Here is a 14,259-nt window from a genome sequence, read left to right as displayed (position 1 = left end):
CAGAAATGTCAGCAGAGAGCACTGTGCTCGTGATTCAGCAGAGAGCTCTTTGTTCCAAAATGAAAATAATTTCCTCTGTAGTATTCAGCAACTAATAAGTACTGGAAGGATTAAGATTTTTTTTAATAGAAGTAAATTACAAATCTGTTTACCTTTTTGGTACCAGTTGATTTAAAAAAAAAAAAGTTTTACACCGGAGTACCCCTTTAAGCAATTGCACAGATTCCTTATTTGGGCACATCCCTCGCTTACTGTTCAGGCACTACTGGTATCTCTGCTCCACATATGGACTTTCTATGGCACTCAACACTGATAGAGTATCGGTGCCCCAGATAGTGTGTCGGTGCCCCAGAAACCACATATATATGTATATATATATATATATATATATGTACACAGCTCTATGCAAATGTGTAGAGAAGATGTACACTGCACTGTAGTTAGCAGAGAAAATGTCACAATACCTCATTGACCTCTGACAATCTCCATTTCTCATGTGCCATATCCATTCAAGCCCTGACAACCTCATATTTGGGCCAAACGTGCTAAAGAAGAACCCAGCCTGACCATGACTTAAACAACTATAGCATAATTTACAGAATATCACATAACCCATACTTGTATATATGATTTCCAGATAGTTGGTTAATTTTTTTTCACTGAAAATATTTTCACTGAAACAGAAGATGTTCCTGCTCGTAGCGATACGAGCAGACACACTGCTGCGATGTGCGAGTTGCCACGCACGCGCGGTGTACTCGCACACGTTGTGGCCACTCCACCTGCTCCAGGCCGAGAGCAGCCATGATGCGTGAGTATACTTTGCATGCACGCGGCGGATCCGCAGCGTAAATCCTCTCGCTGTGGATCCACTCGTCTGAATGTACCCTTAGGGTATGTTCACACGTGTGGATTTTTTGCAGCGGATTTAGCTGCGGATCCACTGGTGAAGACCGTGCTCTATGCTGGCTTTACATGTGCCTGCTGGTAGCGGCAATACGCCGCTACCAGCAGACACAGTGCAGCGATGTGAGCGGCGTACTCATACATCGCGGCCGCTCTCCCTGCTCTGAGCTAGGCAGAGAGCTCCCGCGATGTGCGAGTATACTGCGACTCGCACATCGCAATGTGTCTACTGGTAGTGGCGTATTGCCGCTACCAGCAGGCACATGTAAAGCCAGCATAGAGTGGGCCTTCACCAGTGGATTTGCAGCGTAAAATACGCCGTAAATCTGCGCGTGTGAATGTACCCTTAGGGTGCTTTCATACGTGCATAGATTTTGCTGCTGCAGATTTTGTTGCCCATTGACTTCAATGGGTAGCACAATCTGTGACAGCAAATCTGCAGCAGAAAATACGCACGTGTGAACTGACCCGTGTGATCTGCAGCAAATCCACAATGTGTGTACATATCTGTACACTGGATAAAACCACTGGGTACAGTTATTGTCCCAGTTATTATATTAAATATATTCTTATGTCCGAATTCCATTTACCCCATTTCCTTTATTCAGTTAGTGGGCAGCTGGCATGTTGATCAATAGAAAGTGTGAATTGAAGTGTGTAATATAGGAGCAACTGCACAATTACAATAAGGCTATATCCCGTACAAATTTTCTGCACATATGTTGACGTGTATTACATGCCAAATTGCGTGGCATAAAAATCAGTGGTGTATCCACTGTTCTCAATAAGGATATGTGAATTGTGGCATTTTTTAAAATGTATTTTCAATAATTTTATGGGGAGTAAAAAGCAGATGCATTTTAGCCCCATTGAATGAGACTAGCCAGTGTCCATAACAGCCAGTGTCCATAGCCATTAAAAATGAAGACCATAGTCAAAATTTGCCGCAGATATCAGAGGCCACCCTTCTAATGTCCATATCGCTTGTATATTCTCGTGTGAATGTAATCCAATAGTCCAAAAATTTGTAAATGACAGATCTTTGGAGAGTTTGTGTATAGTGCTTTGTGGCACTGCGTATATCTAAGATAAACTCTTATCTTGATATCTTATCTTTAAAATGTATCTCTACAATTCATGATGCATTATATCTGCAGTATATCACAGTACATCACTATAAACTTTTTTTTTTGAGAAAATATCTTTGCTGTGGTGTCATATTGTCATGTCATAGGGTTTGGACATCAGTCAGCATGATCCAATGACACACACTGGGATTCGGAAAATAGTTTCTTGGTCACATGGGAAACAATTTAGACTGTACAGCTGTGGGAAAGTTCTAAAATCAGACATTACATAGTAACAAACAATTGGGAATAAGGGCCCTGCTTACAATCTATGAGGAAATAGGGGACACGAGGAATGAGGGTCCTATTCATAAGAACTTACAATCTATGAGGAAATAGGGGAACACAAGAGGAGTGAGGGTCCTGCTCACAAGAGCTTACAATCTATCAGGAAATAGGGGACACAAGAGGAGTGAGGGTCCTGCTCACAAGAGCTTACAATCTATGAGGAAATAGGGGGACACAAGAGGAGTGAGGGTCCTGCTCACAAGATCTTACAATCTATGAGGAAATAGGGGACACAAGAGGAGTGAGGGTCCTGTTCACAAGAGCTTACAATCTATGAGGAAATAGGGGACACAAGAGGAGTGAGGGTCCTGCTCACAAGAGCTTACAATGTATGAGGAAATAGGAGACACAAGAGGAGTGAGGGTCCTGCTCACAAGAGCTTACAATCTATGAGGAAATAGGGGACACAAGAGGAGTGAGGGTCCTGCTCACAAGAGCTTATAATGTATGAGGAAATAGGGGACACAAGAGGAGTGAGGGTCCTGCTCACAAGAGCTTACAATCTATGAGGAAATAGGGGACACAAGAGGAGTGAGGGTCCTGCTCACAGCTTACAATCTATGAGGAAATAGGGGGACACAAGAGGAGTGAGGGTCTTGCTCACAAGAGCTTACAATCTATGAGGAAATAGGGGACACAAGAGGAGTGAGGGTCCTGTTCATAAGAGCTTACAATCTATGAGGAAATAGGGGGCACAAGAGGAGTGAGGGTCCTGCTCACAAGAGCTTACAATCTATGAGGAAATAGGGGGACAAGAGGAGTGAGGGTCCTGCTCACAAGAGCTTACAATCTATGAGGAAATAGGGGACACAAGAGGAGTGAGGGTCCTGCTCACAAGAGCTTACAATCTATGAGGAAATAGGGGACACAAGAGGAGTGAGGGTCCTGCTCACAAGAGCTTACAATCTATGAGGAAATAGGAGACACAAGAGGAGTGAGGGTCCTGCTCACAAGAGCTTACAATCTATGAGGAAATAGGGGACACAATAGGAGTGAGGGTCCTGCTCACAAGAGCTTACAATCTATGAGGAAATAGGGGACACAAGAGGAGTGAGGGTCCTGCTCACAAGAGCTTACAATCTATGAGGAAATAGGTGACACAAGAGGAGTGAGGGTCCTGCTCACAAGAGCTTATAATGTATGAGGAAATAGGGGACACAAGAGGAGTGAGGGTCCTGCTCACAAGAGCTTACAATCTATGAGGAAATAGGGGGACACAAGAGGAGTGAGGGTCCTGCTCACAAGAGCTTACAATCTATGAGGAAATAGGAGACACAAGAGGAGTGAGGGCCCTGCTCACAAGAGCTTACAATCTATGAGGAAATAGGGGACACAAGAGGAGTGAGGGTCCTGCTCACAAGAGCTTACAATCTATGAGGAAATAGGGGGACACAAGAGGAGTGAGGGTCCTGCTCACAAGAGTTTACAATCTATGAGGAAATAGGTGACACAAGAGGAGTGAGGGTCCTGCTCACAAGAGCTTATAATGTATGAGGAAATAGGGGACACAAGAGGAGTGAGGGTCCTGCTCACAAGAGCTTACAATCTATGAGGAAATAGGGGACACAAGAGGAGTGAGGGTCCTGCTCACAAGATCTTACAATCTATGAGGAAATAGGTGACACAAGAGGAGTGAGGGTCCTGCTCACAAGAGCTTACAATGTATGAGGAAATAGGGGGACACAAGAGGAGTGAGGGTCCTGCTCACAAGAGCTTACAATCTATGAGGAAATAGGGGACACAAGAGGAGTGAGGGTCCTGCTCACAAGAGCTTACAATCTATGAGGAAATAGGGGACACAAGAGGAGTGAGGGTCCTGCTCACAAGAGCTTACAATCTATGAGGAAATAGGGGACACAAGAGGAGTGAGGGTCCTGCTCACAAGAGCTTACAATGTATGAGGAAATAGGGGACACAAGAGGAGTGAGGGTCCTGCTCACAAGAACTTACAATCTATGAGGAAATAGGGGACACAAGAGGAGTGAGGGTCCTGTTCAAGATTTTGTACATGTAAAAAATACAATAATGTGTAATAGGATGCAAGGAGCGTGAGGAATACTGTTGAATGAAGAGGTCAGGTTCTGAAAAAGTAGAGGAGGGAGGAAGTTAAAGCCAAGGAGTCAGATTAGGGAATGATAGGCCCCACAGTGCTAGGATTTATAGATGAAGTTAATTGGTTGGTTAAATTAAAGAAAGGGGTCTAAGGTAAGCATAATGCCATGTGTAAATAAGAAAAAATTGTGCGATGCTTGGTTGGATCCGTCTAGGGACTTATATAGATATGTTGCTTGGGCGGCCTGATCTATAGTATATTGCTGTTTAATGCTATTGTATACACATAGGGGAGACAAAGGGGCTCATGTACTATTGCTTTTCCATTAAAGTTTTGGTGAAAAAAGCATGGGAACATTTATTAATTTATTAATGGCATTGTTACGCCGAGCGCTCCGGGTCCCCGCTCCTCCCCGGAGCGCTCGCTTCACTCCCTCCGCTGCAGCGCTCCGGTCACGTCCTCTGACCCGGGGCGCTGCGATCCCGCTGCCAGCCGGGATGCGATTCGCGATGCGGGTAGCGCCCGCTCGCGATGCGCACCCCGGCTCCCCTACCTGACTCGCTCCCCGTCTGTTCTGTCCCGGCGCGCGCGGCCCCGCTCCCTAGGGCGCGCGCGCGCCGGGTCTCTGCGATTTAAAGGGCCACTGCGCCGCTGATTGGCGCAGTGGTTCCAATTAGGGTTATCACCTGTGCACTTCCCTATATTACCTCACTTCCCTTGCACTCCCTTGCCGGATCTTGTTGCCTTAGTGCCAGTGAAAGCGTTCCTTGTGTGTTCCTTGCCTGTGTTTCCAGACCTTCTGCCGTTGCCCCTGACTACGATCCTTGCTGCCTGCCCCGACCTTCTGCTACGTCCGACCTTGCTTCTGCCTACTCCCTTGTACCGCGCCTATCTTCAGCAGCCAGAGAGGTGAGCCGTTGCTAGTGGATACGACCTGGTCACTACCGCCGCAGCAAGACCATCCCGCTTTGCGGCGGGCTCTGGTGAAAACCAGTAGTGGCTTAGAACCGGTCCACTAGCACGGTCCACGCCAATCCCTCTCTGGCACAGAGGATCCACTACCTGCCAGCCGGCATCGTGACAGGCATGCACCAACATTTAGCTTTTTTTCCATCCATTCGATCATTTTCAGCTTATTTCACAAAATGTGGGCATGGTTTTCATTTTTTCCGAAATATCAGTCATTTATAAATTTTTCATCCTATCTTTTTAGGCGGTGATTTTTCACTTTCAACAAAAAGGGTTAATACTTTTGTGCATTCTGGCGCATTTCTAATGGAAAATAAAGAGGAACCATTCCACATAGTTGTATTTTAAAATATTCTTTTCTTTTGGTTGCTTCCCACTTTTTTTTTTTTTTTGGAACATTCAATGTAGTTATGTTTTTGTCTGTGTATTGTTGAAGTTCTATAGAACATGTAGGAGACAACAGATTGTATTTTCTCTGTTCATACTGTTATCCAACCATTTGCACGCCATCACTTTTGTATGCTTTGTACTTTATGAGGGGGAATTTTGTGTTGTGTTCTTTTGGAAAAAAAATCTATAAAAAAGAAAAAAATCTAATATAAAAATGTTGTCAATTTTTCTTTTGTTAAATAATAGAGAAGAATAATCTATTGAAGACATAGAGAAAATAACATCATTGTCATCTATATACTAAGTTAATGTGTTACTATTTCTATCTGCAGTCTGTAAAGAATATCTGCACCGATTTTACCAATCTTTACTAGAAAGGAATATTGACTTTACCCCAGCCGCCATAGAGAGAGAATTAATCAACACATGCAGAGACACTACAGGAAAGGAGAACCGCCTGGTAAGTATCAACATATTTTTAGTTGAACATATCTGCAGAGGCAGCAGTTCAAAGCAAGCTGGCAAAGTGACAATACTCATGTACAGAACACATTGATCAGTGGAATATGCAAACTGGTATCCTCCTGCCTTGTAGAGATATGATAATGGAAACCTAATCCTTTCTAAGATCTACCAAGAAGAAAGGTACAATACCATCACAAAGGACAGGTCATATTGACAGAAGGAAGTATATGTTTGATAAACAATAGTAATAAACATTATTCAAATATTATAGGTAATTGCTATGACCTTAAAGGGGTACTCCGCCCCAAATGATAGGGGATAAGATGTCAGATCACTGGGGTCCTGCCGCAGGGACCCCCGTGATCTCTGTGCAGTCACCCGACGTTCTGAACATTATGATCAGAACGCTGGGTTTGGGCGTCTGTGGTTGTGACATCATGCCACGTCCCCTGATGACATCACGCCACCCCCCCCCTCCATTCATGCTGTCAAGCCCCCTCCCATAGTCATGAATGGAGGGGCGTGGTGTTCCGTCACAACCAGGGTCCCCCAAATCCAGCGTTCTTATCATAATGTTCAGAACACCAGGCGACTACACGGAGATCGTTCGGGGGGGGGGGGGTCAGCCAGATCCCCATGGTCAGACATCTTATTTTTTATCCTTTGGATAGGGGATAAGATGTGTAGAATGCTTTCACATCATAAGATGTTATTATCCCATATCCACAGGATAGGGAATAAGAAGATGATGGCAGGGGAACCCCACTAACATTGAGAAAAGGGAGAAATTGCCTCTGGAATAAATGGTGCAAACTGCACATGTGCTACCATTGCTCCATTCATTCTATATTGGGATTTGGATGATCTGGACAGAGTGGGAAATTTTAAGCCTAGTGGTCAGAATGGAAACTGAAACATTTCAGAATTATTATAAAATACAGATAGTAAAATGGAAAATGTTGTGTGGTAGCCTGGTGGGGGTGTAGTACATGAGGGGTTAATTTAACCCTTGTCACTCGTGACGCCAGGGTGAGGGTTAAAACTCTGTAGTGATGCTGGGCCTATCGCCACCCTTCCCAAAAGCAATAGGTGAGTGTAAAATAAATGGATTGTCCACAGCAGTGCTGAACTTAAAACTTGCAGGAACTTTACTGAAGATTTTCTGTATATGCAGTATCGGTAACAGTCCAGATAACAGAGTCTATATAGACAGCACAGCAGTGACTGACAGTTGCTTAGGACCAGAAAGTTCTCTTAAGATTAGGAGGATTGTATTTGCATAGATCCGCTGGATTTAGGGGTTGGATTAGGTCCAGAGATCTTGCGGAGATAGCGGGGAATTGTAAGAACTATCCTTCTCTAGCGCAGGCCTAGGCCGCAGAGGAGCTGCGGAGGTCCTACCTCGTCCAGAGTCAGCAACCCAAGAGAGCGACAAAATGGCACAGCTCCCTTATTTGGGCAGGGGCTGGCCGTTTTGGATTGGTCCATATCAGATGTCACTCACTGTTACAATGGATTGTGGGTCATCACCTGACTAGAACCACCAAAGGTCCTGTAGCAAACCATAGAGTTCTGTGAACCGGGTCACATGACCCGCAGGTCTTGCGACGCTAAAACAAGTGAGTAACACCATATACATTTATTTATATCGATAATATTTATAAATATCAAGTTACTAAGGGGTGACGAGGGGTTAATTAGGGAAGCGAACCCCGACAGTCCTAGGGACTCTAACTTTGGAGACTAATAACTAAGGCACAGTATGAAATACGGTGCCGGGACACCACAGCTGTAAAAAAAAAAAAAAAAATCATGAACAATTAAAAAAAATAACTTATGACTGTCACGATGCCGGCTGGCAGGAGGTGGATCCTCTGTGCCAGAGAGGGATTGGCGTGGACCGTGCTAGTGGACCGGTTCTAAGTCACTACTGGTTTTCACCAGAGCCCGCCGCAAAGCGGGATGGTCTTGCTGCGGCGGTAGTGACCAGGTCGTATCCACTAGCAACGGCTCAACCTCTCTGGCTGCTGAAGATAGGCGCGGTACAAGGGAGTAGACAGAAGCAAGGTCGGACGTAGCAGAAGGTCGGGGGCAGGCGGCAAGGTTCGTAGTCAGGGTGGATAGCAGAAGTTCTGGTACACAGGCTTCGGACACACAAAACGCTTTCACTGGCACAAGGCAACAAGATCCGGCGAGGGAGTGAATGGGAGGAGGTCAGATATAGGCAGGGAGCAGATGGAAGCTAATTAAGCTAATTGGGCCAGGCACCAATCATTGGTGCACTGGCCCTTTAAGTCTCAGGGAGCTGGCGCGCGCGCGCCCTAGAGAGCGGAGCCGCGCGCGCCAGCACATGACAGCAGGGGACGGGAACGGGTAAGTGACCTGGGATGCGATTCGCGAGCGGGCGCGTCCCGCTGTGCGAATCGCATCCCCGACGGCCATGACAGTGCAGCGCTCCCGGTCAGCGGGACCGACCGGGGCGCTGCGGAGAGAGAGACGCCGTACGCGCTCCGGGGAGGAGCGGGGACCCGGAGCGCTAGGCGTAACAGTACCCCCCCCCCTTAGGTCTCCCCTTCTCTTTGTCCGGTAACTGCCTCCCCTGGGATGAGGACACCGGGAAAGGATGGAGGGATTCCTCAACGGCAGGCAGTACAGCAGGAGTGGGAATGGGGAGGGAGGGCAGAGGGCGAGGCCTGGCACGGGGCAGTGTGACACCAGGACGAGGGCCATGAGGAGGCACCGAGGCTTGCCTGACTGGACTGGGAGGGGGGGAGAGGCACTTCTTAAGGCGGGCAGAGTCCATAACGACCTTAGGGAGACCGGACACAGGAGGAACCACAGGGTCACGGCAGGGAGTACTGGGAACCGGTTTAAGGCATTCCTTGAAGCAAGAGGTACCCCAGCTCTTGATCTCCCCTGTGGACCAATCCAGGGTTGGGGAATGGTGTTGAAGCCAGGGTAGTCCAAGGAGAATTTCGGAAGTGCAATTGGAGAGGACCAAAAACTCAATTTTTTCGTGATGATTTCCGATGCACATTAGAAGGGGCTCCGTGCGGTAACGCACGGTGCAATCCAACCTGGCTCCGTTGACCGCGGAAATGTGGAGTGGCTTGACAAGACGGGTCACCGGGATGCGGAATTTATTCACCAAGGACTCCCGAATAAAATTCCCAGAGGCACCAGAGTCCAGGCAGGCCACGGCTGCGAGGGAAGAGCTGGCTGAAGGGGAAATCCGTACAGGCACCGTGAGACGTGGAGAAGCCGACTTAGCATCAAGAGACGCCACACCCACGAGAGCTGGGTGCGAGCGTGCGTTTCCCAGACGTGGAGGACGGATAGGGCAATCCACCAAAAAATGTTCGGTACTGGCACAGTACAGACAAAGATTCTCTTCCTTACGGCGATTCCTCTCTTCCAGGGTCAGGCGAGACCGATCCACTTGCATGGCCTCCTCGGCGGGAGGCCTAGGCGCAGATTGCAATGGAGACTGTGGGAGAGGTGTCCAGTATTCTAAGTCTTTTTCCTGGCGGAGCTCTTGATGCCTCTCAGAAAAACGCATGTCAATGCGAGTGGCTAGATGAATGAGTTCATGCAGGTTAGCAGGAGTTTCTCGTGCAGCCAGAACATCTTTAATGTTGCTGGATAGGCCTTTTTTAAAGGTCGCGCAGAGGGCCTCATTATTCCAGGAAAGTTCAGAAGCAAGAGTACGGAATTGTATGGCGTACTCGCCAACGGAAGAATTACCCTGGACCAGGTTCAGCAGGGCAGTCTCAGCAGAAGAGGCTCGGGCAGGTTCCTCAAAGACACTTCGAATTTCCGAGAAGAAGGAGTGTACAGAGGCAGTGACGGGGTCATTGCGGTCCCAGAGCGGTGTGGCCCATGACAGGGCTTTTCCAGACAGAAGGCTGACTACGAAAGCCACCTTAGACCTTTCTGTAGGAAACTGGTCCGACATCATCTCCAAGTGCAGGGAACATTGCGAAAGAAAGCCACGGCAAAACTTAGAGTCCCCATTAAATTTGTCCGGCAAGGACAGGCGGAGGCTAGGAGTGGCCACTCGCTGCGGAAGGGGTGCAGGAGCTGGCGGAGGAGATGATTGCTGCTGAAGTTGCGACTGAAGTTGCTGCACAATGGTGAACACTTCCGACAGCTGGTGGGTTAGATGGGCGATCTGTCGGGATTGCTGGGCGACCACCGTGGTGATATCAGAGATATAAGGCAGAGGGACCTCAGCGGGATCCATGGCCGGATCTACTGTCACGATGCCGGCTGGCAGGAGGTGGATCCTCTGTGCCAGAGAGGGATTGGCGTGGACCGTGCTAGTGGACCGGTTCTAAGTCACTACTGGTTTTCACCAGAGCCCGCCGCAAAGCGGGATGGTCTTGCTGCGGCGGTAGTGACCAGGTCGTATCCACTAGCAACGGCTCAACCTCTCTGGCTGCTGAAGATAGGCGCGGTACAAGGGAGTAGACAGAAGCAAGGTCGGACGTAGCAGAAGGTCGGGGGCAGGCGGCAAGGTTCGTAGTCAGGGTGGATAGCAGAAGTTCTGGTACACAGGCTTTGGACACACAAAACGCTTTCACTGGCACAAGGCAACAAGATCCGGCGAGGGAGTGAATGGGAGGAGGTCAGATATAGGCAGGGAGCAGATGGAAGCTAATTAAGCTAATTGGGCCAGGCACCAATCATTGGTGCACTGGCCCTTTAAGTCTCAGGGAGCTGGCGCGCGCGCGCCCTAGAGAGCGGAGCCGCGCGCGCCAGCACATGACAGCAGGGGACGGGAACGGGTAAGTGACCTGGGATGCGATTCGCGAGCGGGCGCGTCCCGCTGTGCGAATCGCATCCCCGACGGCCATGACAGTGCAGCGCTCCCGGTCAGCGGGACCGACCGGGGCGCTGCGGAGAGAGAGACGCCGTACGCGCTCCGGGGAGGAGCGGGGACCCGGAGCGCTAGGCGTAACAATGACCTTTATGATAATAATGCTTTAGATACATTTCTTCTATATTTGTTCATAATGTAACCATCTAATTATAATATGAAGGCTGTGTTTGTAAGTGTTATTACTTAGGAGCCACAAGTGACGCAGCTACAAAAATTCTGAGCGAAGTTACTCGTCCTATGAGTGCACACGTTCCAGCATCCAAAATCTGTGAAAAGCTAAAGAAGATGGACCTTCAGATTTGTGAGCTGAAGTATGGTATGTATCATGTGAGTCACTGAATGTAATTTACATTGATATACTAATAGGGGAACACACAGAAACTAACTGTCAAATGACAGAGGAGACTGCATCAAAATCTGTAATGAAAACTTGTCAGCCAAAATGAGTAATGAAAACATTTGCATTTATTTAGTATTTTGGATCCACCCTTAAATGGGCAGTCTCATTAAAATTTTTGCTATTGCACTCCTTATGGTAAATAAAAAATATTTCTAATATACTTTGTTTTATTTGTTTTGTTTTGTTTTCTATGTTTTATTTGTGCTTAAAAAAGCTCAAGAGCACATATTCCCCCATCTTATACACAGACTTAGGACCGAAGCCCAAACACAGGAAGTGCAGCCTGGAGTGCTGGGGGGGGGGGGGGGATGTCCAACCAACAGCATATGGTAATTAAGTATGAGAGGAGCTATGATTGGATGAGGCTGGACACACCCCCCTCAGTGTTTGGACCTCGGTTCTAAGTCTGTGTATAAGATGGGGGAAAATGTGCTCTTGAGCTTTTTTAAGCACCAATAAAACAGAAAACTTCATTTTTTTAAACAAAGTATATTAGAAATATTTTTTATTTACCATAAGGAGTGCTATAGCAAAAATTTATTTTAATGAGAGTTACCCTTTAAAAAAAACTGATGAAACTACCAACCAAAATACTGTCATGTATACTGCCTTCTGTGAAATAAAATCCAGATCTTGATGTAAAATTCAGATAGCTACAGTATGGAAGTGGAAGTTTTTGACTGTGATGAGATCACATGACACAGCTGTTGCTTATGGCAAAAAATAAAACAATTTGAGGGCACTCTTAACCCCTTCCTGCTACAGGATGTATGCATACGTCCCAGCACCTGACATGTTCATGTGCTGGGACGTATGCATACGTCCTGCTGATCTTCTGCTCTGCCACGCGCAGTTTAGGAGATCGGTGGCAGGACCCGGCTGTCAACCACAGCTGGGGTCCCACCGGGGGCTGCGATCGCGCCAATCCCGGCAGCATTAATCCTGATCACAGCATCTATGGTGTTGACAGGGGAAGGGTGCTCCCCCTGTTCACCAACGGCAGCGGCGCTATACGATCGCGAGTCGCAGTTGGTTGCTATGGCAGCAGGAGGCCAGCTGAGGGCCTTCTGTCTGCCAGCTACGGAAGCCTGTGAGATCCAGCCACAGGCTGGATCACACAGGCTGTAGAGTGTGCAGCTCACCAGGTTATGCTGTGCTGCAGTACAAATGTATTGCAGCATAGTATAGCCTGTAAAAAGGGAAAAATTAAATAATAAAAGGTTTTTCAATAAAAGTATGAAATGTAAAAAAAATAGATGCCCCTTTCCCAATAACAGCCCTGTATTATCATTAAAAAAATCATTTACATACAAGGTATTGCCACATCCGTAATGAATTGTACTATAAAGCTATAATCTAAAGGTAGCATGTAAAGGTAGCATGTATGGCAAAAATGATACCAATAAAAAGTACAGCTTGTCCCGCAAAAAATAAGCCCTCACTCAATGGCGTTGGACGAAAAATAAAAAAGTTACGGCTATCAGAAAATGATAACACAAAAAAGGGGAAAAAAAGCATTTTGCTCAGAAAAGGAAAAAGGACATAGAAGGCTATATAAAAGAAGGTATCGCCATAATCGTACTGACCCACAGAATAAATATAACATCACCGCACAGTGAACACGATAAAAAAATGTTAAAAAAATTTTACGATATTTTGGAGTTTCTCACAAAAAATGCCTGTGTCAACAAAAATGCACCACTTATATAAAGTACAATATGTCACCAAAAACTCAGAAAAAGCTTCTAAAGTTCTTACTATTTAAAGAGACACATGTCAAATATTTAAAAAAGAGCATGTCATTAAGGTAAAAAATGGGTCCGTCCTTAAGAGGTTAAAGGGTATGTTCACATGGCAGAATTCCACCGGAATGTTCGTGCGGACATTCTGCTGCACCATAGTTCCATTGATTTCTGCTGCACTGCTCACACGGTGGAATTTCCGCTGCGGATGTCTTGTTTATTCTTTTGCTGTCTATGAGATCGGGCAAATGTGCGGAATGTCCTCATGGGGTTTAGACATTCCACACAGTTTTCTAACATGTGAACATACCCATATATATATATATATATATATATATATATATATATATATATATATATATGCTTACATGTTTATATTATGTTATACAGAGAAGGAGCTAGATTTCAACTCTGTGGACCTGGCCAAGATGAAGGTGGCAGACCTGAAGAGGATACTAGACCGATGGGGAGAAGCATGTGTAGCCTGCTTAGAGAAAACTGACTATGTGCAGCTCATAAAAGAACTGATTCCAAAGTATACAGAGAAAAGCCAGAAGGCAGATCTCTGAAACCTATATTAGGTAATATGATAAGAAAACAAGATATGGACTGGTGAACTTTTCTATACTTAAATTACACGTAGAAGCAAACTACACTGATATTTTATGTGTAACCCCTTTGCTTTAGACTTCTGGTTTAAGATATAAAGATTTTCAAGACAGACAAATCTGAGTCAATTATTATCTAGCCTGTAAGAAAGGAGAACTGTATGCAGTAACTGGACTCTGATTATGCTAGCAGATACACTGGAGTGAGGAACAATCGTGTCTAGGGAATTGGGTCTACCCACACCTAAATATCAGAAAATAATCTCTTTATATGGGATATTAAATATGATGCAAGTAAAAGGGTATATATATATATATATATATATCAAATCCAACCACAGTGGGTACCATAGATTATAACCCAATTAATATATAATGATGCACTAGAATGACCTCCTGTTAATGTATACTACAAAGAGAAAATGGGAA

At 46.1% G+C, this 14,259-nt stretch overlaps 1 protein-coding gene across 1 annotated transcript in view; it reads left to right on the top strand.

The window, feature by feature from the left end:
• CDNF (cerebral dopamine neurotrophic factor) overlaps nt 1–13,949 on the top strand; it is a 36,524-nt gene extending 22,575 nt beyond the window's left edge. The window contains exons 2-4 of the mRNA XM_056573375.1: nt 6,066–6,193; nt 11,255–11,396; nt 13,613–13,949. Of these exons, the coding sequence (XP_056429350.1) occupies nt 6,066–6,193; nt 11,255–11,396; nt 13,613–13,791 (449 nt within the window). The 3' untranslated portion in view covers nt 13,792–13,949. The remainder of the gene's footprint in view (nt 1–6,065; nt 6,194–11,254; nt 11,397–13,612) is intronic.
• Nucleotides 13,950–14,259: the final 310 nt, after the last annotated feature.

Source organism: Hyla sarda, chromosome 4, assembly GCF_029499605.1.
Source record: "Hyla sarda isolate aHylSar1 chromosome 4, aHylSar1.hap1, whole genome shotgun sequence".
Lineage (NCBI taxonomy): Eukaryota > Metazoa > Chordata > Amphibia > Anura > Hylidae > Hyla > Hyla sarda.
The sequence above is the reverse complement of the archived record's forward strand: the minus strand, read 5'-3'. Positions and strand labels throughout refer to the sequence as shown.